General features: G+C 44.8%; 2 protein-coding genes across 2 annotated transcripts in view; both read right to left on the bottom strand.

The window, feature by feature from the left end:
* Positions 1-12,816, bottom strand: part of LOC138954389 (uncharacterized) — a 32,604-nt gene extending 19,788 nt beyond the window's left edge. The window contains exons 1-11 of the mRNA XM_070326256.1: positions 12,781-12,816; positions 12,392-12,446; positions 10,068-12,079; positions 9,366-9,510; positions 8,752-8,835; positions 8,256-8,407; positions 8,075-8,170; positions 7,202-7,399; positions 5,374-5,467; positions 4,283-4,429; positions 3,470-3,587 (exon numbers count right to left, since the gene is read on the bottom strand). Coding sequence (XP_070182357.1) covers positions 3,470-3,587; positions 4,283-4,429; positions 5,374-5,467; positions 7,202-7,399; positions 8,075-8,170; positions 8,256-8,407; positions 8,752-8,835; positions 9,366-9,510; positions 10,068-12,079; positions 12,392-12,446; positions 12,781-12,816 — 3,137 coding nt within the window. The remainder of the gene's footprint in view (positions 1-3,469; positions 3,588-4,282; positions 4,430-5,373; positions 5,468-7,201; positions 7,400-8,074; positions 8,171-8,255; positions 8,408-8,751; positions 8,836-9,365; positions 9,511-10,067; positions 12,080-12,391; positions 12,447-12,780) is intronic.
* A 6,553-nt stretch (positions 12,817-19,369) lies between these two features.
* Positions 19,370-27,616, bottom strand: LOC138954379 (uro-adherence factor A-like). Its single transcript, XM_070326244.1, has 4 exons — positions 27,492-27,616; positions 26,857-27,082; positions 21,220-25,354; positions 19,370-19,473 (listed from the first exon to the last, which is right to left on the bottom strand). Exons 1-4 carry the CDS (start codon positions 27,614-27,616, stop codon positions 19,370-19,372), a joined length of 4,590 nt encoding a protein of 1,529 aa, XP_070182345.1.
* Between the last annotated feature and the right edge of the window lie 282 nt (positions 27,617-27,898).

Raw genomic sequence — 27,898 nt, 5'->3', positions numbered from 1 at the left:
CATTCAAAAGTTGCAACATTTTAATTACAGATGTTTGTCTGAAAATTACATTCAGAGAAAACAGCATTTGAAAGATTCCAACCAGTACCTCAAACTAGTAGCACAGTGCAGCCTGAATTGATATGTTTTTATAAGAATAACCACTTTACTATGATGGGGAAATGATTTGACGATCAAATTATCCAGACTTTTTTTAAAAAAATCATTTGAAAACTCATCTATGTTAGTGCAGATATGAATCAAAACGAAACTGTCGGACTCATAAAAACACAAGGAATCCACTGTATTCTTATTCCATGCACAGAAATGGTGCTTCACAAATCATAAACAACATATACAAAATTGGAACAAATCCATCTTGCCATTCAAAAGTTACATTTTAATTACCACATTTTGTCTCAAATTACATGTAGAGAAAACAGCATGTAAAAGAGTCTCACTAGTACCCCGGTAAACTAGTACCACAGTAGAGCTTGAATTAATGGGGTGGGTTTTTTTTAACCAGAATAACACTTTAACTATGAAGGGGAAATGATTTGATAATCAAATTATCAGATTTTTTTGATTTAAAAAAAAATTATATGAAAACATTAAAAAAGTCAATTATCTGTGTTTGTGCTGATATGAAAATATTGATCAGAACCAAACTGTCAGACTCATAAAAACCCAACGGATGCACTGATTTCTTATTCCATTGCATAGAAATGATGCTTCAACATCAACAACATTACATAATTATATATACACAAATGGAACAAAACTATCAAGCCATTCAAAAGTTGCAACATTTTAATTACAGTATTTCTGTGCTCAATCCTAACACTGCAGCAAATTTCTGTAAAGCTGAATGTCCCTTTCCATGTACCAACTTGGTCATACGCGGATTATTTAAAATGCAACTTTACCACCCGAAGCGTTGCAAACACCGGGAGAAGAGTAAACAACTGCAGACTTGAATGGACACTCATATGCACTCCAGATACAGGGCCTGTGCAAATCCTTGGGCTGATGCATCACCTTCTTTCATAATCAGACTGCTATCAGACAAGCATTCAGTACAGGATATAAACCTTTCAGCAATAGATTGAGCTGATCAATGTTGACAAAAGCCCAACACATGTCAGCGGAGTGACGTTGCACAGTACCAGTATCCATATCTGCTTGTGATGGGTCAGAAGATGGCAAAGTATAGATCTGTATCTTCTTATGGTTGGTCAGAAGATGGCAAAGCTGATGTTTCTGCTGTGGAAGAGGGTAGTTCCTGTTTAGCAAACTTTTCCATCAGGTCAATCTTTCTCCTCGCTGCCACCACAGGAGGACTGGCTCTCCCCTTGCTCCAACCTAATAAATACACAAACACTGATTTAATATTTGATACAACTGTCCATGGTTTTTGTTTGTAATAAGCTGCAAATTTTAAGACTCAATATAAACGTCAACAAGTGCTTGTACTTTATTTTGCAAATGACCATGTTACATGGGGTGTACCTCAACTTTTTGGCGAGGCTGGTAAATCAGAAATCCCAATCAGCCCCCAACCACTGAACCAGGCGGGTTTTCTTACAACCACCTCAGCGGCTCGTACCCACATATGTCGGTTGACGAACACACACACACACACAAAAGACATTCATTAATTGGCCCCTATCACAAAATGTACATGTCAAGTTTACTATGGGATTTGAGTAACCACACAATCACATACACACAGGAACTAATACTGAAACTAGCTGAATTATTTTCTTTCTTTCTTTCTTTCTTTTCATATTTTTCTTTTAAAATTAATTTATTTCATCACACTTGCTATGTATTTGCTTGTTTCTTGTCTGTTGTCTGTTTTGTGTGTGTGTGTGTGTGTGTTCTGTGTGTGTGTATACATTTTCAGATTTCCTAAACCTAGCACTGTTTGCAGGTGATCTTTATGCTTTTGATTCATGAGTTGCATCCCCAGTCCTTTAGTTTAACTCTTTTTTTTTCTTTGGTGAAGTAAATTGGATCTATTTTTTTTATTCCTTAGTTAATGGAAAAGATTTGACAACAATATTGCTGTCAATGATAGGTTGGTCAGCCATGCTGGTGTAAACCAATCCTTTAGAATTAGAGAACGCTCTCTAGTAGGGTACTTATTTTCCTACGGTCAATGACCAGAAACAGAAACTGTGTCAGTCGTACATCGCTCAGATGCTGCTTCTCAGTTTGACTGACCCCAGACAAAGAATACTGATGACATGTTACACCATAGTAAGCTCTCAAGGACTGGCCAGCGAAGAACAATAAAATAGGGGTTGTGAAGACGATATCACAGAGATGATCGAGGGAGGGAGGGGGGGGGGGGGGGGGGGTGTGCGGCGGCGGCATGGTCAGTAAATTGGATCAAGAAACCCGCAAAATACTTCAGACACAAACTGTTTATCATTTACCTGCAAACCCTAACACATTCTTACAACAACAACAACATAACGATGTGCAATAAATCACGTTGTCAAACAAACAAGATCGAAAAGAGAAAGAAGCAAAACCCACCTCGTCGAGTCAAGAATCTTAGAATGTCGTCTGCTCAAATACGATCATGTTGGTTCATTTCGGAGTGTTGTTACTTCCTTCTACTGTTCGCTGCTGCTGGTTCATCTTTCTCTGATATTTCTTGCCACTATGCCGAACATTTCCAATGTTAGGGTTGTTCTCCGCAGCTCAAAACTTTGAAAAATGCTGCTGAATCGGTGAAAACGTCATGGATTTGTTGACACCGGGGGACTGATAAGTTGTCTACTGCGCTTGCGCCAAATGCCTTTGACCTACATATATTTGCATATATTAATTCCGGGGTTTCGGTTGGAACGGATTCTCTCTCTTTGTGCCTATGTCAACGGAAATTCCCCAACGGTGATGACGTCATCTTGAAGAACGGAAATTTCCACACAGTTTGAACAGCGAAGGGTCATGTCATGTGCGCACATTTACCAGCACGGAGTATCCAAAGTTGACCATTTTTTCGATTTTTTTGATAAAACACAGACAAAAACAACAAAACATCGGTTTGAAAATGGTTTTATTTACATGAATACATGTCTAAAATGACAAAAGCAGATTATTGAATGCATTCCAGGATGTTCAAAGGTGTGAAAAATGCAACAACCCCAAAAAGGTGTATGAGACCAAAAATAACTCATTTTGCCTACCCGGTCTGCCCTTAAAATATTTAGTCAAAACTTGACTAAATATAAAAAGACACCAGACACACATTTTTAAATGCAATCATGTGCAGGCACACACATAAATACACACACACACAGCCTCTGAGAACAAATAACAGAATACCATAATCACTGGTTGAAGGTGCATAATTTTGGACAAGGAACCCATTGCCAAACCTACAACATTTCCTGCACAAGCTGCACACACACACCGTTCTTCACACACACACTGAGGGATGAGCCCATGACAAGCTGCCCTGAGGGCGGTCACTCACTGGTTGTCTAGGAGATGCGGCAGGATGGGGAGAGAGCTGGGGTCAACATGGTCCTGTAGGTTTGCCATACACGTCAGCTCTGTGGCCGCATTGCCGCAGTGAATGGCATGGCACACACCTGTCATGACACATACACACCTGTAGGTTGGACATACACATCTGTTCTGTGGCAGTGTTGCCGCACTGAACGGCATGGCACACACCTGTCATGACACATACACACCTGTGGGTTGGACATACACGTCTGTTCTGTGGCAGTGTTGCCGCACTGAACGGCATGGCACACACCTGTCATGACACATATACACCTGTCATGACACGTATACACCTGTAGGTTGGCCATACACGTCAGTTCTGTGGCTGCGTTGCCACAGTGAAGGGCATGGCACACACCTGTCATGACACATATACACCTGAAGATGACATGGGTAATGAGAAACAAAAATGTTATACTATGTGATTGTTCACATAATTTTTTCTTGAAACCTTCTTATCAGAATGTCCAAACTGAACCCTGTGTTGCTGTATGACCAAGTTACACATAACCTGCGTGTGAAACCAAGAACTTACTTCCATCGTCCCACAGCGACGCAGAGTAGCCGGTTGTATGACCAAGTTACACGTAACTCTAGCATGACAACAAGAACTTACTTCCATCGTCCCACAGCGACGCAGAGTAGCCGGCTGTATGACCAAGTTACACAAGATTCTAGCATGACAACAAAAACTTACTTCCATCGTCCCACAGCGACGCAGAGTAGCCGGCTGTATGACCAAGTTACACATGGCTCTAGCATGACAACCAAAACTTACTTCCATCGTCCCACAGTGACGCAGAGTAGCCGGCCAGGGGTTCTACGGCCACCTCAGCGTGTGTGTTGGGACCGTGGAACGTGCTGCGCGCAACAAACGTCTCCCCCTTCACAAAACTCAGGCTTTTGGATACCACCCACAGGTCATCTGAAAAAAAGTCAGCACAAAACTCTTTCACTTCACAAATTGCACACGATTTCAGTTGTGGCCTATAGTGTGACAGATGTGTCACTGGTCTTATCTCTCACAGTTGTGGCCTATAGTGTGACAGATGTGTCACTGGTCTTATCTCTCACAGTTGTGGCCTATAGTGTGACAGATGTGTCACTGGTCTTATCTCTCACAGTTGTGGCCTATAGTGTGACAGATGTGTCACTGGTCTTATCTCTCACAGTTGTGGCCTATATTGTGACAGATGTGTCACTGGTCTTATCTCTCACAGTTGTGGCCTATAGTGTGACAGATGTGTCACTGGTCTTATCTCTCACAGTTGTGGCCTATATTGTGACAGATGTGTCACTGGTCTTATCTCTCACAGTTGTGGCCTATAGTGTGACAGATGTGTCACTGGTCTTATCTCTCACAGTTGTGGCCTATAGTGTGACAGATGTGTCACTGGTCTTATCTCTCACAGTTGTGGCCTATAGTGTGACAGATGTGTCACTGGTCTTATCTCTCACAGTAGAACCCAGCTAAGATCAAATCCTTCAACACTAAATAATAATGAAGATTCTTTTTTTTATGCGTACTGTGTTTCGAGTACAGAGGTTAATTCTAGCAATCTGGAGTCACATTATTGTTCAGAACTTTTGGTCTCAAGTTTCTACATGTACTACTACAGTCAAACCTGCTTCAACCAAAAGCATCCCCAACACGTTTCCTTGTTTTCAATACAATTGATTTCTTCATAGCAACCACTTGTCTATAACAACCAGTGTTGGTTGGTCCTTTAGGTGGTTGTTATTGACAGGTTTGACTGTACTAACATAATACAGACAGAAAGTAATATTTATTGTCTACTAGTGCAACCAATTCTCTACTGTAGGTATGCATAGACTTTAATTGACATATCATATATACACGCCCATTACCTTTTGCATGCGTGGTAGCTGAGTCCTTCTTAGGCAGCCTGATAAAAATACTTTTCTTCTGCACACCGTCGTTTTGTCGTGGCCGGACCCACGCCTACAAATAGACATGTCAAACTTAGTGTTATCATCCGCAGTGTGAATGCGATACCTATTTCATTTGACACATAACCAATCAATCAATCAATCAATAGGAGGCTTATATCGCGCATATTCCGTGGGTACAGTTCTAGGCGCTCTGCAATGATGCCGTGTGAGATGAAATTTTATACGGCCAGTAGATTGCAGCCATTTCGGCGCATATTTACCTTTCACGGCCTATTATTCCCAGTCACACGGGTATAGGTAGACAATTATTAACTGTGCCTAAGCAATTTTGCCAGGAAAGACCCTTTTGTCAATCGTGGGATCTTTAACGTGCACACCCCAATGTAGTGTACACGGGGGGTGTTCGGACACCGAAGAGAGTCTGCACACAAAGTTGACTCTGAGAAATAAATTTCCGCCGAACGTGGGGACGAACTCACGCTGACAGCGGCCAACTGAATACAAATCCAGCGCGCTACCAACTGAGCTATATTCCCGCCCCTACACACACATGCATACACACACGCAAACATACACACACACACGAATGCACACACACATACACACACACACGAATGCACACACACATACACACACAAACCTGCCTGTAGATGAAGTTAGAACTCAGCATGATTAAATCTTAACCGCGCACGACAAAAATGATAACAAAGAAAAGAAAAAATAAAGTCAGCAAGTCAACTCAAACCATACACACAGTGTCAGTCTGATACCACTTCAGTCAACAAAGTCCAGCCAGACAAGAACGTACAGGTCACATCACAACTTGCAACCAACTACAGTGGAGCCCCCTCTTGACCTCAAAATCTGAGAAAAATAGGTTTAAAAAAAAAAAGAAGTGAGTCTTAAAATCGGGGTAAATTTACAGAGGTTATGAACAGAAAATCTGAGAAAAATCTGAGAAAACAGAGTCTTTAAAGGGGGGGGGGGGGGGGGGAAGGGGTCTGACTGTACGACGTCATTCAACAAAGTACACAGTCAAACCAGAATGTACCGTATTTGACGGATTACAAGACGCACCGTTTTATAAGCCGCACCCCCGACTTATAACAAAAAAATTGGGACGAGCCACGTATAGGCCGCGTCACTATATTAGCCGCCGTCGAAAAAAATATAATCAGATCGTCTCAATCAATCAAAACAACCAGGCAAACGAAAGTACGGTATTTGGCGAAATCGGCTCCGAGAATAAACAAGTGAATTAAAGAAGAAAAGTGAAAAAGTTTGAAGAAAAATATCACACACACAATTTGTAACCAACACACACATGTAGTCCCGCCCGGAACAAGCTTTTTTGGGATGATTTACGACTTTTGCGCACATTTCGAGCAGACGAAAACACAACATGGCGGCTCTCGCTCCTCCAACTATCGCAAGACACAAAAAAACGAAATCTCGCAGGCGCGAGATCGATCCTGATCCATCCGGTGTTTCTCTGTACGACGACTTGTTGACAAACGAAGATTCGCGAAAGAAAGAGAAAAGCGCCGAGTCTTGAGTAGAGAGCTAATAAAGTACCGGTAATCGCTAATCGAACGAAATGAAAATCCGCGGTGACTTCCATAAGGTGAATGCTATTCAAGTTTAGGTAACGTTTTAGCCGCATCTTTTTATAAGCCGCAATGCGATTTTTTTTTGAAAAAAAGTCGCGGCTTGTAGTCCGTCAAATACGGTACATGAGAACTACAACTCCACCAAAGACAGTGACAAGGGCAATGAGACTGACGGGAAAGCCCTGCTTGAAGCGCTGGTCATCACAGCGACGCACAAAGCGACATTGGCAGTACAGAGGTAACTTGAGGCCGCGATAGTATCCCATGATGCTGTCTGGGTCGGTCAGCTTGGGCTTCACGAGGGTCGCACTCGCCCTGCCTCGAGCGCTGGTGTTGTTGCCGCCGCTCTGCTGGTCCAGCCACTGGAAGAACTGCACACAGGGCAAGGAGAGACACCATGAATGTATTGATTCAACATTGGATTTCCCTTCTTTGAGCCATGTGACGTCAGAGGCCGACTAAAACTAACATTTGGGGGGCTGACAGACTACAAAAGAGTGCTTTTTTGAGTGCTTTCGATTGTTAAAAATAAAAGAAATCCGAACTAAAATCGATCCATACATAAACGTTACAGAAACAAAATCAATATCTGTCTCAATCTGTGAAAATGTCATATTTTGGTCAAAAATATAAATAATGTACATTGCTTTACCTCAGTGCAACAGAAAAAGGAACATCTCGCTCTACTTGTTTTTTCCACCTCATCACCATCATTCTCATCATTCTCATCATTCTCATCATCATCATCATCATCATCATCATCAGCAGTTAAAACATATCACACATTCTGCAGCCTGATGGTTCAATGTGTATGAACAGGTATGAAAAGGTGATGTGAAGATGTGGGATTGACAGACTTAAGAAGTGAGATGAATTTAACAGTACAAAATAAGCTGAACTGCACACACACTCAAAATCACACACAATTACAGCTAAGCGTTTTGGTCAACACACACAGACAAAGAAACAAAGACACCACAACTTTTGTCTTGTTACATGATGTTCACACTAGGCCCAGCTTTTGCCTGTCTTATCTCTATGCCTACCTTGCACTGTTTGTGCCTGGGCCCGGGGCAAGCATAAAAGAAGCGTGCCTTGTTGGGTCCGTCCTTCACCTGTCTTATCTCTATGCCTACCTTGCACTGTTTGTGCCTGGGCCCGGGGCAAGCATAAAAGAAGCGTGCCTTGTTGGGTCCGTCCTTCACCTGTCTTATCTCTATGCCTCACCTTGCACTGTTTGTGCCTGGGCCCGGGGCAAGCGTAAAAGAAGCGTGCCTTGTTGGGTCCGTCCTTCTTCACTTGGGCCACCTTGGAGGGGTTGCCGCACTTGCACGGCGGGTTGCTGCTCCCTGACGCCAGCTTTCCCGTCACACTGGCTCCTGGTTGACACAATTACCAGCATACGGTATACAAGTTAGCATTTATGGTTGTCAATCAAGGTTCACAAGGACAGAATCAAAATGACACATGTTACATGTTTTGACACGAACAGCTATGCGCAGACTTCAGTCTATAAAATTGTCCAGAAGTCTACAGGCAAACATAAAATATTCACTGAAAAAACAGAAACAACAACTAATAAACCCATAATTGATTACAAGCATGTTAATCAGAAAAATGATGGACAAGTATTCTACCGCCTCTGCCCTGTGAAAAAAGCAAGCCTGCATGACGCTAAGACGCTGTATGGCGTGACGAGAGTGTGTGTGTGTGTGAAGCTCACCTTCAGTGTATGCAGACACATCCACCTGGGAGAGCGCAGAGTGATACGTCTTGGCTACGTCAAACAGCTGGATGTTCAGGAACTCTGAAAACACAATCACACACCTCACTTGGACAAAAAATTCCTGACACTATATTTAGTCAGCATGGCAACTGTATCTCACTTGAGATCGGAGAAACAAAGATCTTAAAATAGTGCTCTGGCTCATTGGTTTCAGATTCTCACATAAACTTTCAAGGCAACAATGCAACCATGTTTGTGTTTGTAAAAATCAATCTTGATCTAAGGACTATGTCAGGTCAGGAATAAAAGCTGGTTCTTGTGTATGACTGTGCACGCAAGTGTTAGCATGCCTTGGAAAATGAGGAACATATAATTCTCTCTTCTCTTTGTTTCTCAGAAGTATTTCAGTTGTACAAGTTTGAAAGCTGTACAGAGTTTGTGCTCACGCGAGACGCAATTCTGCATCTAAAGTGAAAGAGCATTAGCACATATTGGTCTCACCACCTCCACTATTGTGTTCACACTTGCCCCGCCGGTTTTTTCCTTTAAAGAAGATTCAAAATCTCACCAGTGAAAGTGAAAAAGAAAAAGTATTTCAGCCACACACTCACCAGTCAGAGCGGCAGTCAGGACGTGTCTGTAGGAAGCCACGGAGTCAAAGGACGGCGGTATGACAACATGTCTCTCCGGTGTCGCATGCCTTTCTACGTCCTCCCTGACACAGAATTGTAGCTCTCCACACAGACTGGTCTGAAACTGTCAGTCACACAGCTACACAAAGTATGACAATATTGTGCGACGACATGTCTCTCTGAAATTGTCGGTCACACAGCTACAATAGGTATGACAATATTAATCATTAATGACGACATGTCTCTCCAGTGTAGTGTGACTCTAGATGTACGTCCTCTCTGCCACAGAACAGCTGTGAAACTGTCAGTCTAACCATTGCATCGGGTGAAACAAGCACGGTAAAAACTTGTGAAACTGAAGCACTACATGGAGACTGCCCTGAAACCGTTAGCGTTAGTTAGAAATAACATTCCTGCCAAGTAAAAACAGAGAGAAATTGACCCTGAATCCAACTTGGCAACCTCCCTGTCACACCACTGCAACTTTTCTCGACTCTTCGAATAAACTGCTCTGAAAGTGAAACCAGAAATGAGTGCTGTCGGTTAGAACAGAGACAAAACTTCCTCCAAAATTCAAAACAAGGGTCTTACATTTTGTTATGAGTTATACAACACACACAAACAATTGCTTTTACACACACATTACATTAATTTATTTGTACAAACAAATCAGCGGGTTACCTGAGTGGTTGGCAGGTTAGCAGTGAAGCAAGCAGCACCTGGTTTCTTGAATTTGCCAAGTCCCACTTTCCTCGCTGTCATCAGAATTCTGCTCTCAGTCGGTCTCTTCAAACCCACATCCCCATCATGGGGAGAGAACCCCGCATACACAGTTTTCTGCTCTTCTGTCACAGATTGGGAGGACGCCGAGTTTCCCTCAAACGCAGGACTCCTAAAGTCATGATTGTGTTTTATGCTTGGCGCAGGAGAACTGCTGTAGTGCTGTGTGTGTGGGAAGAATCTGTGCACAGCAGAGTGCTGGGAAGTGCCCTGATTATCTTCACAAAGTGTTGCCTGCATCACAGGGCTCTGTCCCGTACAGCTGGCAGGACTGAAGTCTAACGGCGGGCTGTCTGTTGCAGCCGAGGGAACCAGGAGGTCAACTGTGTCTGTCACGTTCTGTTGACGTTTCCCCGATTGGAATCCATTATGCCGGTCAGAGGTAAGAGTTGCGGAGAGTCTGTGAGGGTGCGATGGTCTGGCTGGAAACCTTTGCTGGCTGTGAGGTGAGGAGTGACTCTCTTTGTCCAGAGAGCTGGCAGGGAGGCGTAAAACCTGGATCTGGGAGAGCAGTCTGCTGGCTTTGCCCTGCAACTTGCCAACAGGGAGTGACCGCTGTGCTGGTCCAGTGAGGGAGGGATCCCACTGCCCCTTGTGTCCAGCACCCACCCTGCGGTCAGCCTCTCCCTGTCCCCCTCTGTCCCTCCCCCTTTGACCCTCCTCCTCCACACAGTCCAGGGCCTGGTTGCTGACCACAACGCCTGGTGAAGACACCGTGCTGGCACAACTGGCGTTCCCTGAGGAACTGCTTTTTGTCACGGTGTGTCTGTCTCTGTCTTCTTCCGCCCACCACTCAGTAGAATCCCTGTCAGTCATGCTATGTCTGTCTCTGTCTACCTTGGCCACACTAGCTGGAAGGCTTCCTCTCTCCACAATAGCCTTTGTGTCATCTGTGTGTCCTGGCAGAGCACTATCCAAAGAGACATCCGGTTTGTCTTCAATGATGGTATTAGGTGCAGCCTTTTGTCGTGGAGAGAAATTGGATAACACTTGAGTGGAAGAGCCAGTCAGTTGACCAGTGATGACACTCTGAGGCCCAGCCTGTGCCTGCCAAGCAATGCAGTTGGAGGAAACTTTGTCTGAAGGAGCAGTGCGTTCAGTTTCAAGGTGACTTTCCTCTAGCATGGCCGACTCGGGGAAGCTGTCATCAAAGTCACCGAGCTCAATGTGATCAGCCTCCATCGCGTCAGACACACAGCCCACATGTGTCTTAAGCTTAATGTCAGTCTCAATGGGAGGTTCTCTTGCTACTTGTGTGTTTCCCACACCTTGTGGTACATCTTCTTCAGCTTCAACATCTGCCCCGCCTTGTGACGAGTCTTCGGCAGCGTTTACTTCTGACCCACCTTGTGAGGAGTCTTCTGGTGCTGTCACCATGGGTTTCAGCTGTCGATCTCTCTGTCCCGGCTTGAAGGAACACGGAGCCTGTGAAAACAGCTGAGGAGACGGATTGTCTTGCAAGTCACTGGGCACGGTGCTGTTTGGAGCATGCTGTGAAAATGAGACCTCGTGCTGTGCAGACACTGAAGGTTGGGAGTCACTGCTGACAGAAATCACATCTTCCCTCCCTGCCGGCTCCACCTCTTCAGTGCTCTCTTCCTTCACACCGTTTTTTCTATAACCCTTAACGTCTCTTTCTTTACGTAAATCTACACTCTGGCTGTGTATTTGTGTGGGATGACTCATGACTTTCCCGTAGCTATCAACATTTCTTTTCTCAGACATCTCTTCATGGTGAGTGTTGGCAGGATGACTCATGTAGAAATCCTGATCTTGGGGCTCCAAGTTGTGGTTGTAGGAATGGTTGGTGGCGGGCGAGTTTTGTGACAGAGACGGTGGAGTGTGAACCTGAAGCAGACGGCTGTCACTGTGCTGTCTTGCTGGTGGCCATGATGTTAACATCGTCAGTCCATCTGCAACAAAAGTTTAGACGATTTGAAAATGATGGAAGAGAACGTTGTTTTAACATTTTCAGCACATGTACCAGTTTACCACCCCTACATAGTTATCCTACTGAATGAAATGATCCCTATAATTCTTCTACAAATATATGCAAAACCTACTCAACTCATAATGATTCTAACATCATACTGTTTGTGTTGATGGCTGACAGTTTGTGAATTCATTCTCCACAAAGTGCATGCCTGTGTCATACCTTACTGAATCATGACCATGAAGTACAGGGAGAGTACACAAGCAACCTTGCAAGAGGAGGCAAACCCTACCTGCAAACTGTGGCACCTGTTGGGCGACACCTGGTGAATGCTCTGCCTGCATCTCCTGCTGAACAAAATGACAAACATCACTTATTACAGTGCAACTCTCATTGGAGACCTACTCAAATCTGAGACAATCAGCTCTTAAAGAGGAGCAGTCTTAAAATGGTAGTGAACTTACCAAGGTCATGAACAGAACATTTGAACATGCAACTGCAAGGTCTTAAAAGGGAGTAGTTTTCAAAACATTTTTTTTTTGGGGGGAGGGGGTGTCTAGAAAGGGAGCTGGGTTCAATTGTACAGGAAAATACAACTGTTTGTAATTCACAGACAATAACATTGTATGTATTGTATTTACACACACACTTTACAGAAACAAACAATCTAGTAGCACTAACCAAACTAGAATTTACTACATCCACCCTCACATACATATGAATACACACACACACACACACACACACACACACCTGTCTATGGTGCTGCGTGTTGACAAAACAAGGTTTCCCATCATGCCAGTCCACAAAGAAACTGCACTCACTGCTAGCCACTGCGTCACCTTCACACACAATGGAAATACATGTACAACATTCCACAGCTTTAAACCCAGTCACATACCACTTCACTTTGATGCCTCATTTAGAGATTCAAGCTTATATAAAAACTGCTGGATCAAACAATAACCTGTGGGTTTTTGTTTTGCTCTGTTGGTCAGGTTGATTTGTAAGTATGTCTTTTTCAGGGTCCCCACTGGTTTTTAGAAACAAAATTCCATGACTTTTCCATGACTTTCCATGAGCCTCAATAACATTTTCCATGACTAGATCCACAGGTCGCCATTTTCGAACACGCAAACTTTTTACGTCTTGTCACTGCCAGTTTTGACACTGGCTTGCTTTGCACTGAATTTGAGTCAGTTTCTACGCAGTGTCTCTTCGACAAGCAAGTCAAGCATTTGCTACGCAGTCAGATTATCGGTAACGTTTGCTGGTCCTGTCATTTCACTAAACTGGACCAGCCACTGTTTGTATCCATCTGCACTTTCGTAAATTCCGTTTCGTAACCGTCACTGTGACTTGACAAACTGTCCTTTTTTTCACCGCGATACACAGTTCATTGCGAAGATCTTCCTCGGTAATTCGTTCCAATTCCGCATACTTTTTGTTGTCAAGAAACAACTCGAAAGAAAGTTTCAAACTCATCATCCTCCATCTTGCTTGTCGAAGCGCTAAAGTACTTTATCGATGCAAAAACAAAAGCAGGAAACTTCGACGAAACCGACTCAAATGCAGCGCAGACGACATGACGAGATAACGGAAGGAAGTGAGCCTCGCTTTGGCTCAAGTGACGTTAAAAATACTGTTATTCTCGTATGCAAATACGAACGAGAAGTTGGTCATACGAACAAGCCTTGTGCTGGCGACGCAAATCGCCGCTGGCTGGCAAAGGGGGGGGGAATGGCTGGGCGACGAAAATCGCCGCTAGCGTGCTAAAGGTTAATTTTTTTTCTTTCTTATTTTTGTTAAATTCCATGACTTTCCATGGCTTGAATTGAAATTCCATGACTTTCCAGGCCTGGAAAATTAAAAATCAAATTCCATGACTTTCCAGGTTTTCCATGACGTGTACGAACGCTGCTTTTTGTACTTTACAAGACATATAATGAGGTATGAATCCAAAAGCAGCCTGCACAAAAAAGTGTGCAGATTTCACACGGTATACCGGTATTAATTCTTACCTGAGGGGGACAGCAGCTGGGCTTCAGGTGTCCATGCAGCGTGACCAGTGAGGGGTTGTCCTCCCCTGTCTCCCTCACGCGTCAACCATTCCCCTCTCCACACAGGACTTGCCCTTGAAAACACAACCACATGTACAGTACTAACATTCAACAAAATCCCCCACACTATTATCACTCAAAGATACACCACCATTCTGACATTTGCTGTGTCTGTAATGATGTGGATATCAATAATTCTGGAAACCAGCCTTGTCAAATTGAAAAGCCGCCAGTTGATATTGCGATCAACTGATTTTCAAGACTTTAATCATAAAGTTTTGATGTTAAAGAATCTGTCACATTTTAATCACAATGTCAGAAAGCAGCAATGTAAAGGCGGACTACCAATACCTGTCACCAGGAGAATAGTCAGGAGGCTGTGTGTGTTGATGGGTGGTGCTGTACCAGTCAGTGTGTGTCAGGTGTGTGAAGGCAGACTACCAATACCTGTCACTAGGAGAGTAGTCAGGAGGCTGTGTGTTGATGGGTGGTGCTGTACCAGTCAGTGTGTGTCAGGTGTGTGAAGGCAGACTACCAATACCTGTCTCTAGGAGAGTAGTCAGGAGGCTGTGTGTGTTGATGGGTGGTGCTCTACCAGTCAGTGTGTGTCAGGTGTGTGAAGGCAGACTACCAATACCTGTCACTAGGAGAGTAGTCAGGAGGCTGTGTGTGTTGATGGGTGGTGCTGTACCAGTCAGTGTGTGTCAGGTGTGTGAAGGCAGACTACCAATACCTGTCACTAGGAGAGTAGTCAGGAGGCTGTGTGTGTTGATGGGTGGTGCTGTACCAGTCAGTGTGTGTCAGGTGTGTGAAGGCAGACTACCAATACCTGTCACTAGGAGAGTAGTCAGGAGGCTGTGTGTTGATGGGTGGTGCTGTACCAGTCAGTGTGTGTCAGGTGTGTGAAGGCAGACTACCAATACCTGTCACTAGGAGAGTAGTCAGGAGGCTGTGTGTTGATGGGTGGTGCTGTACCAGTCAGTGTGTGTCAGGTGTGTGAAGGCAGACTACCAATACCTGTCTCTAGGAGAGTAGTCAGGAGGCTGTGTGTTGATGGGTGGTGCTGTACCAGTCAGTGTGTGTCAGGTGTGTGAAGGCAGACTACCAATACCTGTCTCTAGGAGAGTAGTCAGGAGGCTGTGTGTGTTGATGGGTGGTGCTGTACCAGTCAGTGTGTGTCAGGTGTGTGAAGGCAGACTACCAATACCTGTCACTAGGAGAGTAGTCAGGAGGCTGTGTGTGTTGATGGGTGGTGCTGTACCAGTCAGTGTGTGTCAGGTGTGTGAAGGCAGACTACCAATACCTGTCACTAGGAGAATAGTCAGGAGGCTGTGTGTTGATGGGTGGTGCTGTACCAGTCAGTGTGTGTCAGGTGTGTGAAGGCAGACTACCAATACCTGTCACTAGGAGAGTAGTCAGGAGGCTGTGTGTGTTGATGGGTGGTGCTGTACCAGTCAGTGTGTGTCAGGTGTGTGAAGGCGGACTACCAATACCTGTCACTAGGAGAGTAGTCAGGAGGCTGTGTGTGTTGATGGGTGGTGCTGTACCAGTCAGTGTGTGTCAGGTGTGTGAAGGCAGACTACCAATACCTGTCACTAGGAGAGTAGTCAGGAGGCTGTGTGTGTTGATGGGTGGTGCTGTACCGGTCAGTGTGTGTCAGGTGTGTGAAGGCAGACTACCAATACCTGTCACTAGGAGAGTAGTCAGGAGGCTGTGTGTTGATGGGTGGTGCTGTACCAGTCAGTGTGTGTCAGGTGTGTGAAGGCAGACTACCAATACCTGTCACTAGGAGAGTAGTCAGGAGGCTGTGTGTGTTGATGGGTGGTGCTGTACCGGTCAGCGTGTGTCAGGTGTGTGAAGGCAGACTACCAATACCTGTCACTAGGAGAGTAGTCAGGAGGCTGTGTGTTGATGGGTGGTGCTGTACCAGTCAGTGTGTGTCAGGTGTGTGAAGGCAGACTACCAATACCTGTCACTAGGAGAGTAGTCAGGAGGCTGTGTGTTGATGGGTGGTGCTGTACCAGTCAGTGTGTGTCAGGTGTGTGAAGGCAGACTACCAATACCTGTCACTAGGAGAGTAGTCAGGAGGCTGTGTGTTGATGGGTGGTGCTGTACCAGTCAGTGTGTGTCAGGTGTGTGAAGGCAGACTACCAATACCTGTCACTAGGAGAGTAGTCAGGAGGCTGTGTGTGTTGATGGGTGGTGCTGTACCAGTCAGTGTGTGTCAGGTGTGTGAAGGCAGACTACCAATACCTGTCACTAGGAGAGTAGTCAGGAGGCTGTGTGTGTTGATGGGTGGTGCTGTACCGGTCAGCGTGTGTCAGCGCTGTGGGCGACAGGCATGCCTGAGATCTCCGCACCGTGGGACGCTCCACCATGCTGCCAGCCACCATTCCTTGCATGCGGTAACCAGTCAGGCGCACTGAGATCTGTCAGTCACAATAATCATGTCAATACAGTGCTACCTTCCCTTTGAGACCTCAATAACAATCTGAGAAATGCAGGTCTTACAAATGAGAATGTCTTCAAATAGGAGTACATTTACACAGGTTATAAACAGAAAATCTTAATGTACATATCGATTGGACATTGGATTTCCCTTTTTTGAGCCATGTGACGTCAGAGGCCTACAAAACTTCATATTTGGGCGTTTCAGGTTGACCAAAACTTCAAAGGAACTACAAAACACACGTCATGTGTTTGATTGCATATGTGTGTGCTCGTTCAATCGTCAAAACAACAACAAAGTCAGTACATGACGTGTGTTTTGTAGTTCCTTTGAAGTTTCGGTCAATCTGAAACGCCTAAATATGAAGCTTATGTGTTTGATTGCATGTGTGTGTGTGCTCGTTCAATCGTCAAAACAACAACAAAGTCAGTATCTGAAAGGAATTCGATCGATACATAAATGTTATTTGCGTTTTTGACCAAAATATGACATTTTACACAGATCCTGACAGTCATTGTTCACCTCTCGGAGAACAATGACTGTCTCGATCTGTGTAAAATGTCATATTTTGGTTAAAAACGCAAAAAAAGTATAATAACCAAGGTCTTAAAAGGGGATCGAGGTCTTAAATGTGGGTGTCTTACAGGGGGGGGGGGGGGGGGGGGGGGGGAGGGGGGTAAAGCATGCTAATATGTGTCCACAGCTGTGGACACGCACACAAACAGCTGCCCAACTGACCGTGAAATAAGAGCAAGGTTTAAACATTGTGCAGTCTGTGACTGGCTGGCTGCACAAAGATAGGTACAGCAGACCATCCTCTGGCCTCCCCAAAATGCACGATTCTCCCTTCAAATGCTATTTTCTGCACATCGTTAACGGCATAGAGAAACCAAATGGATTTTTTAGCCTGCAGAATGTGGCCACATTTACCCGGGTATGTTGAGGACAAAGTTGAAGTGAAGTATGCATGGATTACTTGACACACACACACACACAGAGGTGTGACTGTAATTCCTGCAGGTAAAACATTACCAGTCTTCATCAGGTGAGTCTGTTGGTATGGAGAGGAAAAAGGTAAAGTGAAGTATGCATGGATTACTTGACACACACACACACACACACACACACACAGAGGTGTGACTGTAATTCCTACAGGTAAAACATTACCAGTCTTCATCAGGTGGGTCTGTTGGTATGGAGAGGAAAAAGGTAAAGTGAAGTATGCATGGACTATGTGACACACACAGGTGTTACTGTAATTCCTACAGGTAAAACATTACAAGTCTTCATCAGGTGAGTCTGTTGGTATGGAGAGAAAAAAGGTAAAGTGAAGTATGTATGCATTACGTGACACACACAGTGGCCAGTAAAACAGTTTAAGTCTGCGCAAGGTGACAAGACACTGTCATCATGTGTGAAAGTTTCGATTTTGTAAAACCTTCTAGCATGCTGCAGTTCTTCAAATTTCTCAATGCACGTGAAAGGGTTATGATGCAAATCAAAAGACAATGTTTGTTTTTGTGTGTGTTTTTTTGGGTGTTTTTTAGACACTTCTGCGTTCCAAGCCCTATTTGTTTTTGTCTTGACAGAACACACGTCCTGCTGAATGACTCACGTATTGACCTTCAGTAGGGCATCATTTGCACCAATACATGTTTGACCTAAAAGCACAAAGACACAAATAACAAGTACTCCATAAAGAGTGCAAACAATGGATAAAACAATAGAAAAACAATGAATGCTGAAGAACACGCAAGGACCCTTGACTCAATTGACGCCTGACTAACAAAAAGTAACAATAAAGATAAGGTAACAGAGTTCAATGAAAATTATCTTGGTGCACCTATCGTAAAAGCACGCTTGTCTTTCCCTGACACCAGAAAAGACTACTTCTCATTGACTACAAGCAAGGACAGACTGTTGTTTCCACTTTCTTTGACGTCATGTCTTTTTTACGCACTCTCTTCAGGATTAAAAGCAAAATTGTCCCAAGCTGTCTGTTCAAAGTCTTTAATTGTCACTGGGAAATTGCCCTATCTCTACTGCTACCATTTAGCTGTTCCGATTTATTTATTTATTTATTTTATTAATTATTTATTTATTTACGAGGATTTATATCGCGCACGTATCTCACCACACAAGGCGACTCAAGGCGCATGTTACCTATTAATGCCGTGTGAGATGGAATTTTTTACACAATATATCACGCATTCACATCGGCCAGTAAATTTTAACACTGGAACCTTGCTTTTGTGAATTTGATTCTGGGCGGTGTCTCTTTTGTAGGTTCTGCTGTACAGACATCGCTTCAAGTAAAACAAATATTTGTGTTGCTTATAGTAGGGTAATGGGTGGCTTTTTCGTTCAAATAACTGGTTTTACAATTAACAGACGAATCTGCCTATTTTTTTTATGACGGGTAGAAAAGCTACACACTATGACACTGACAGCACAACCGTCTCATTTTCTCCGATTCTTGGCGGTCTTAAGAGGGAGGTTTCTCTGTACTGAAAACATTTCTTACAACAGAGGTAAACTCACAGCCTGGGTGATGTCTGCATCCACTGCGGGACGGTCCCTGTGAGCGGTCAGCTCTGCTTCTCGTCTGGCGGTCAGCTGGTCAGGATGGGGCAGGCTGGACAAAGCTGACCGCTGACTGCTAGCACTCAGTGACCCTGCTGGCAGAACAAAGCCATTAGGTTTACACACGTCACTGTGTTATTGGGGAGGCTGGACAAAGCTGACCGCTGACTGCTAGCACTCAGTGACCCTGCTGGCAGAACAAAGCCATTAGGTTTACACGCGTCACTGTGTTATGGGGGAGGCTGGACAAAGCTGACCACTGGCTGCTAGCACTCAGTGACCCTGCTGGCAGAACAAAGCCATTAGGTTTACATGCGTCACTGTGTTATGGGGGAGGCTGGACAAAGCTGACCACTGGCTGCTAGCACTCAGTGACCCTGCTAGCAGAACAAAGCCATTAGGTTTACACGCGTCACTGTGTTATGGGGCAGGCTGGACAAAGCTGACCACTGGCTGCTAGCACTCAGTGACCCTGCTAGCAGAACAAAGCCATTAGGTTTACATGCGTCACTGTGTTAGTGGGGGGGGGGGGGGGGGGGGAGTGAGTGGGGAAATTATCTGCTGATCTGCACTTCCCTTCACAATCACGTGAAGCAGTAAAGACTCAAGACTCAAAGATTTTATTGTCCTTATAAAAACAAGGAAAACCTACGTCAAGTTGACAACCAAAATATCTGTTTAATTCTTGGTCCCTGGACTAGATAGTGATTTAAAGACTGTGCCAAAAACTGTGAGTACCGCACTTAGGGGCCTTAAAAAATTATTAAGCAGTTGAAGGATATCTGCTTCCGATTCAGCGTTGCAGATGAACTACATAGTTCCCCAGGTTATTCTGAGCATGTGCAAGTCCAAACTGAAATGCGCTAAGGACACTGGAACATGCATAAATCCACCCTGAAGTGGAAAACTCCAGTATGCTAAGAACACTGATTTAAATGTGTTACTGGCTTGAATATTGTCAACTGATGAATACTGTCCGCCACGTCATAATGTTGTCACTAACACTAAGAGTATATTTACAGGTTTACCTTGTTTGACTCCTTTGTTGTATACAGGACGCAACAGCTGTGTAAAAACAAACTTTATAATTATACAAATTTAAAATAAAGAAAGAACAAGAAGGGCAAAGCCCATACGACTCACATGCTTGACCTCGACCTTTAGGGTAACTAAACCTAGCAATGACATCATACACTAAGAACTGCTTTACACATTTTTCCTACCAAAATACATGTGACCTTGACCCAAGGTCAAGGTCATCCAAGGTCATGCAACACAAAGCTGTTAATTCAAGACATAGGAAGTACAATGGTGCTTATTGGCTCTTTCTACCATGAGATATGGTCACTTTTAGTGGTTCACTACCTTATTTTGGTCACATTTCATAAGGGTCAAAGTGACCTTGACCTTGATCATATGTGACCAAATGTGTCTCATGATGAAAGCATAACATGTGCCCCACATAATTTTTAAGTTTGAAACAGTTATCTTCCATAGTTCAGGGTCAAGGTCACTTCAAAATATGTATACAATCCAACTTTGAAGAGCTCCTGTGACCTTGACCTTGAAGCAAGGTAAACCAAACTGGTATCAAAAGATGGGGCTTACTTTGCCCTATATATCATATGTAGGTGAGGTATTCAATCTCAAAAACTTCAGAGAAAATGGGAAAAATGTGAAAAATAGCTGTTTTTTAGGCAACATTTATGGCCCCTGCGACCTTGACCTTGAAGCAAGGTCAAGATGCTATGTATGTTTTTTGGGGCCTTGTCATCATACACCATCTTGCCAAATTTGGTACTGATAGACTGAATAGTGTCCAAGAAATATCCAACGTTAAAGTTTTCCGGACGTCCGGACGGACGGACGGACGTCCGGACGTCCGGACGGACGGACGGACGACTCGGGTGAGTACATAGACTCACTTTTGCTTCGCATGTGAGTCAAAAATAGACATGATTCCATGGCTTTGTACAAAAACAAAAAAATCAGTTTTACTGTTCAAAGTAACATTGATATTATGCCAACCTGAGTCAAAGCAGAGCTGCTGTTGTTGACACACGTCAGGAGACCAGCAGTCTCTCCCCGTCCTGGATTTCTGCAATGCTGACATGGGATCCTCTTCATCTTCCTCTCTGCCCCTGCCCCTGCCCCCACCATTCCAGGTCTGTCTCTGCTCAATTCCTGATGAGGGGCCGTTTCTGCTGCCAGGACTCCACGTCTGTCTTTGTCCAATTCCCGACAGTCCGCCATTTCTTCCGACGGGACTTGAATTCTCTCTCTGTCTCATTCCTGACACTAAGTTCTGTCTGTTCACAGGTCCTTCAGAATAACAATTTCTGGGTACCAGCTCCTTCGCTTTTCTTTTCCTCTCCCCCAACACTTCTGACAATGTCTGGCATCCTCGCAGAACAGGCAGCGCAGAGGGAGAAGACTTGTCATCTGAGGCGTTCAGTTGTAGCTGCGTGTTGCCTGTCAGCCGGTAGTATGGGTCAGTGTTTTCCTGGGCACTGTGACTATGAGGACTTGCACTTGGCCTTCCTCCCATGCTGTAAGAATCGTCAAGTCTGGGTGTTTTGCTGACTGAGGGATCCTCCAAACCTGCGTTTCTCTTGTAGCCAGCGGGAAGGCAGACTGAATGCTGAGTGTTGAAGTTCTGTGGGTAGGACTGGCTGGCAACACTGCTCTGTGAGAGATAAGTTCTGTCTGACTCAGAGGCATTGCTGTAGGCAGCAGGAAGGCGGACTGAAAAGTGAGTGTTGAAGTTCTGTGCGTAGGGCTGGCTGGCAACACTGCTCTGTGAGAGATGAGTTCTGTCTGACTCAGAGGCATCGCAGTAGCCAGCAGGAAGGCGGACTGAATGCTGTGTGTCGAAGTTCTGTGGGTAGGGCTGGCTGACAACACTACTCTGAGAGAGATGAGTTCTGTCTGACTCAGAGGCATTGCTGTAGGCAGGGCTCTGACTAGCCAAGGCTAACAATGTTGGTGAGAAAGGAGAAAGCTTGGTGCTGCTGATATATGGGTCCGGATAGGCACAATGCCCAGAACTTCGTATCTTCACATCATTCCTCTCATCAGATTCTCTGTTGTACAAACCCTTCGGATCTTCATTGCCTACCATTGGTTCCGCCTCACCAAGACTTTGCTGTTGAAACTGAGACGTCAAGACTTGCTGAGTATCAGCTGATTGTGACAGATCCCTTGAACTTTGACTTTTAGACACATTGTTGTCAAGGTCATCATTTTTAGGAACTGTGAACGGCTGAGATGGACAGTAAAGCGCCACAGAGTCTGGACTGATTTCAAGGTCATTCAAGGTTCTCATGTCTTGGAGATTGTCCTGTGGGTGTAAGCTCTTTGAATCCAAAGCCCAAGCTTGACTAGTAGTAGTACTGTTTGCTGTGTTTTCTGCCGCAGGTTCACTTTGCTGTGTGTCATCATGGTCTGCCTGTTGTGCAGCTGGTCTGTTAGTGTTACTGCTAGATTGTGACGCTGGAAGTCTTTCCGTGTGGCTGTCTGATAGAGTTGTCTTCTTCTGTCCCCCTGTTTCCATGTCATGCTCTCTTTGTGTTGCTTCCTGGGGAATGACATTATCTGTTTTCTCTTGCTCCTCTTGATTGAGAACAACAGAGACAGCCACCACACTTCCCACCGAGTCTGTAACAGCGTCCAATGTCTGTGTTACTTGTTGCTCACCGGGACTTTCTCTTAGTCTTTCATCACCCACACCTTTCTGCGCCACACAACTAAGCACTGACAGAGAACTGTTGATGGTTCCTTTGTCGTTGCCATTGCTGTTTTTGTGGCTTGCTAATGCTCCCATCTCATCTTCTGATGTCTGCTGCTGCGGTGACTGCTGGTGGCAGGCATTTCTCACATCAGAGGATTGTACTGCTACAGGTTTGTCAGTCTCATCCTGACTTTCTTCGCTCTTGCCTGGCCCCAGTGTCCCACTCTCATCTCCTGCACCACACCTCTCTGATACCTGTCCTGATTCCACCTGGCAGCTTGGGGGCAAGGTTTCTCCCTGCGTCTCAACTTGGCGTGTCACAGGTAACTGTTCACAGTTCTGTACATCATCTGCACCACACCTCTCTGACACCTGTCCTGATCCCACCAAGCTGCTTAGGGGCAAGGTTTTAGCTGGGCGTGTCACATGTAACTGTTCAGAGCTCTCCAAATCATCTGTGTCAGACCCCGGGTTCTCCGAGAGGGGGGAGAGACTCATGTCAAAGCAGGCGTCAAAGTTGTCGTCATCTACACACTCAGCCGTCTCCACCTCGTCTGCTTCAGCACCACACTTTGGGTTTGCCTCAGGAGCCAGTGGTGTGCCGACTGTGAGCCAAGGTTGCATGCCCTCTTCTGTGTTCTCCTCTCCTCTACTGTCCTCTAGTGGCTCTGCTTTCCTGCCGTGGAAGAGCTCGCCTACGACGTCATCACAATTCTCTCCCCTCTGCATCTGAACAGCAGGGTCGCCACTCCTGTCTATAGCTACGTCACAGTTGCTGCTGATTCTACTGGTTAGTGAGGTCTGTGAGAGTTGTTGCTGAGAGTTCTGTGTGCCCAGGTCTGATACTGGAAAGTCCCAGTCAGACAAGCACTGTGAATTGTCTGCATCACGCTTTGCTTGACTTTGTTGGCAACTTGTAGCGGCCACACTTTCACGTTCAAACTCTTCGTCATATTGCTCCTCGAAGTCATGCTTGGAGAGAGACGGGGTGTAGGCTGACAGTCTTGGAGACGCTACAGTTCCAACTTGTGGAGCCACGTGAGATGGTGGACCAGTCCTAGATACGCACTGCTCCTTTCTTACTGTCTGTGAGTCACCTGAAGAGAAAGAGTTCTCACTGTTTCCACCCCACTTCTTGTCATCTGAATGGAAATATTTCTGACTGTTTTCATCCAACTTCTTGCCATCAGCTGCACTATGCCACAGAGGATCTTGTTCTGAAATTGATTCACGTATTTCATCAGGACAAGCTATCGCCATGCCATCAACCTGCGAATGACTACCACCAGGTGACATTGTAGAAATTGTCTCCTTCCGTACCCCTGTTGAAGCCATGGGTGTAGTTGCACTGTCTGCTGGCTTCAGGCTGTTCTGATAGTTACTGTTCACTGGTGATGGGTTGGTAGATATCATCTTCACAGAATGGCCAACAGAAATGCTATTTGCTTGTAACTTGGTTTTACTTGATCTCACAGGCGCTGTGTGTAGCTGACCTTTTCCCAGAAGCGCCATGATTTGACTGGCTGACCTCTTGGCCGCAGGTTTGCTTGAATGTGAGTGAGCTAAGTTAGGATTGTAGTGTTTGCTTGCCTCTTGATTCCCACCGTACGCTTTCTGCCCGGCAGGCCTGCCACTGACTGCAGAGGGAAAGGTCGGGCTGCTGGCGATGGGGCAAGAAGACTCATCATCCAAGGTTGTAACTCCGGGGCTCAACTGGTTCCAAGATGTGACATCACTTGTAGGCCCGGTCCCTGTACCATGCACAACTTGTCTGGCTGACTCGGGCTGAAGCAGACGTGATGAATGCAATCCTCTGTCATGGCTTTGGGCCCTTGTAACTGTGTGTGACATGGCGTGAGATGGAAAACTGGGAGAAGAATGAACTCTCTCACTTAGATTTCCTTGTTGGGTTGCTGCAGTGCGCGACAGGGGCTGAGACTGCAGGCTGGGGGATGTCCTGGTCAGCACAGAGCCAAACGTTCTCCAGGGACTGTTGGTTGTCAGGGGAGCCAGTCTGGGAGCAGTAGACACCGGGGAGCTAAGAGAAGTCTCCATGCCGTCCCCACTGCCAGGCCTGACGTCTCTCCCCAGCATGCCTGCAACACCTGGTCCACTGGAGGGACTAGCTGAGACTGACCTCCCTGTGCCAAACAAACCTGGTCTGTGCTGGTTACCTGCTTCAACAGTCTGGTGATGCTCCGCAACATTTCTGATACCTGCTGCACCATTCTCTGCCCTGTGTGATGTAGCTGGTTGACTGTTACCATGGCGACCGAATGGTGTGTACACAGGGTGTGGGTGCTGTTGTGTCCTCTCTGGCGCGGCAAAGGAAGGTGCAGAGTCACGGATACCATATCCTGCGTACCCACAGTCGGTGGAGCGTGTTTCTTCCTCTTCTGCACGGGCCCTCACCACCCTGGGTGGAATGAAGCCCTGGAACACACCACAACTAACCTCAATGTTCACTCCACCATTCGGGTGGGCAAAATCGTAAATTGGATCTTGTAAATGACAATTACTGACAATCTACTTTTGAGAACAAATATCAGTACAGTGAAAAAAAACTTTTAAGACCCCCTAATTTAAGACCTTGATTTTTCAGATTTTTCTATTCATAACCTTTGTAAATTTACTTCCATTTTCAGACTCCCTCCTTTTTAGGGCAATGTGAGGCACTTAAATTACCAAAATTAAACTTGGAGAATACATGGAATAACTTAGTTTTTTGGGTAGTTATTGAAGTGATTTAAAAAAATAAATGAAAAATGTGTGAATACTAAAAGACATAGACTGCCGTTGCTATGGAAACTGGCATAATAACCAGCGCCATATTGGATTTCTAGGAAACGGTTTTACAGCAACATCATTTATCAGAAATGCATATTTGGCACAAGGATACACATGACTTATATCTACAATCATATAGAACGTTGTTTTGACAAAAGACTACAGTTAAATCTAAATTAATTTTTGTAATTAGGATGAACGAATATGTGGTTAGAAATGGCGGCTGTTTCCATTGTAACGGCAGTTTATGTCCATTAGTATTCACAATTTTTAATTCATTTTTATAAGTCACTTCAATAACTGCCAAGAAAACTAGGTTATTCCATGTATTCTCCAAGTTTAATTTTAGTGCCGCACATTGCCTTAAGACATGAATTTCCTAGATTTTGAAGACATGTTTTAAACAGGAGGTTCCACTGTATGTTCCCTTCACACCTGGAGTGTAAAAAATTAATGTGCAAATAAGATGGCTTGGCCTTTGTCACCAAAAAGCTACTTTTAAGAACAAATATATAGATATTATCAAAGAACAGCAAGTTCAACATCCTTGGAAGAATACTAAAACACAGTCACAAGCAGCTTAAGTCTGCAGACTTAGACACAGCTTACTGCTTTCCGTGCAAGCAGCAAACACTTCTCTTGACTTGACCTTTTCACGGCCTTCTCTCTTTCTCTTTAAACCAGTAGACTGCCGCCAGCCAGAAAACATAAAACAACGTCTGTGAATCAAGCATCTTATCAAAAGAAGTTTACTGCACACACTCAAACGTAGCAACAAAGCAATGCCCTTGTAAAGTACGCCAACCCATAAGAACCGAAACAAAAAGAAAATTAACGAGTACTTGGTCAACAAACATGTGGTGTGTAATTAGCAGTCTAGCTGGCAACAGGGAAAAACATCAAACAGTAAAAGTAAAATCTATGTGCTTCACCATTTCATGGCATCTTGCTAAGCAATGTACTCTCAATCCAGAAGAAAAGCTCGAATTGCTACACAAAACAGCCGTTCACCCAAAGCGGTGTATTGCTGCCTAAATGGCATGGTAAAACGGTCATGCACGTAAAAACTTTCTCGTGAAAAAAAACGAGTGTATGTGGGAGTTTCAGCCCATGAACACAGAAAAAAGACAAAACAACCAGACTCTCACAGTTCGCTTTCTCTTCAAGCCAGGGCCGCCCTGCCCACCAACACTCAGTGACGGGCGTGTGTCCGACGTGACTGAGTGACCTGCCCCTGGACGCTGCAAGGTCTGAGAGTAAGTCAGGCGTGACGCAGTCTGTGAGTCAGTCAGGCGTGACGCAGAGGTGGCGTCGTTTGGCTGAGTGGCCGGGTGTGACGACTGTTTCTGACGCTCCTCAACCTGGATAAAATACCTGCACACCACCAGTTCATCACACACACATTTTTCAAACAAGTTTTTAATTCTCTTTACGTACATGTATAACAACACAACAACACCACCAAGAAACATTAGTACACAGTACTGTACAATATTATGAAAAAGACATTGTACTGTATGCAAAAACAAAACAAAAAACTTTGCAGAGTTGACTTGTAACCTAGTGATCTTTGAATTGCACAACGTATCTCTTGTGTGTGTGTGTGCTGCAGAGGGTAACATCTGTGTGAATGTTTGAGGATCGTTGATAATTCTGAACATTTTAGTGTTATCCATGTCCCACCCCCCCCCCCCCCCCCCTGTCACCACAGTGGCACGTAAAAGACCTCAGTTATTCTGTCATAAGTGAAGGTGGCTGATTACTCCTAAACACACACACACACCTGGGTAGTGTGACTCTTGTTGCTGCTAGCTTTCCACTGGGAGGCAGTGACCCACCAATAATACAGTAAAAGGGGATTTGGCCATGTAAAATAAGCATTTGCTTGAGTTGGTATCCTAGTGTCATATTTTTAATGGTTTAAACCAAAGTAAAGGAAATGAAATGGCTTATAAGTGAGCGAAATCTGTGGCGAGAGGTCACGTTTGCGTATCGCTCTGTGCACGCCTTCACTAGCACGACTTCGTGATCAGTTTAGTGACCAATGTAGTGAGCTGTGGCGCAAAAAAGTAGGGTTGAAGCAGCCTGCATGTAACTGAGGTCAACACAAAAAAAGAGAGAAAAAAAAGGCTTATAACACAATAAATCATGCATCCCTCCTGGCTGAGTATACATCTCCAGCCTAGCTAT

The sequence above is a fragment of the Littorina saxatilis genome, linkage group LG2 (assembly GCF_037325665.1).
Source record: "Littorina saxatilis isolate snail1 linkage group LG2, US_GU_Lsax_2.0, whole genome shotgun sequence".
NCBI classification, from domain to species: Eukaryota; Metazoa; Mollusca; class Gastropoda; order Littorinimorpha; family Littorinidae; genus Littorina; species Littorina saxatilis.
The sequence above is the reverse complement of the archived record's forward strand: the minus strand, read 5'-3'. Positions and strand labels throughout refer to the sequence as shown.

Bases quoted from the DNA above. Each gene is read 5' to 3' on its own strand.
- LOC138954379 (XM_070326244.1), bottom strand. From the start codon at position 27,616: ATGACACTAGGATACCAACTCAAGCAAATGCTTATTTTACATGGCCAA. The intron at 27,083-27,491 runs GTGTGTGTGTGT...GGTGGTGTGCAG, and splicing joins ACAAGAGTCACACTACCCAG to GTATTTTATCCAGGTTGAGG. The intron at 19,474-21,219 runs GTTGGCATAATA...TTCTGCCAGCAG, and splicing joins GCAGCTCTGCTTTGACTCAG to GGTCACTGAGTGCTAGCAGC.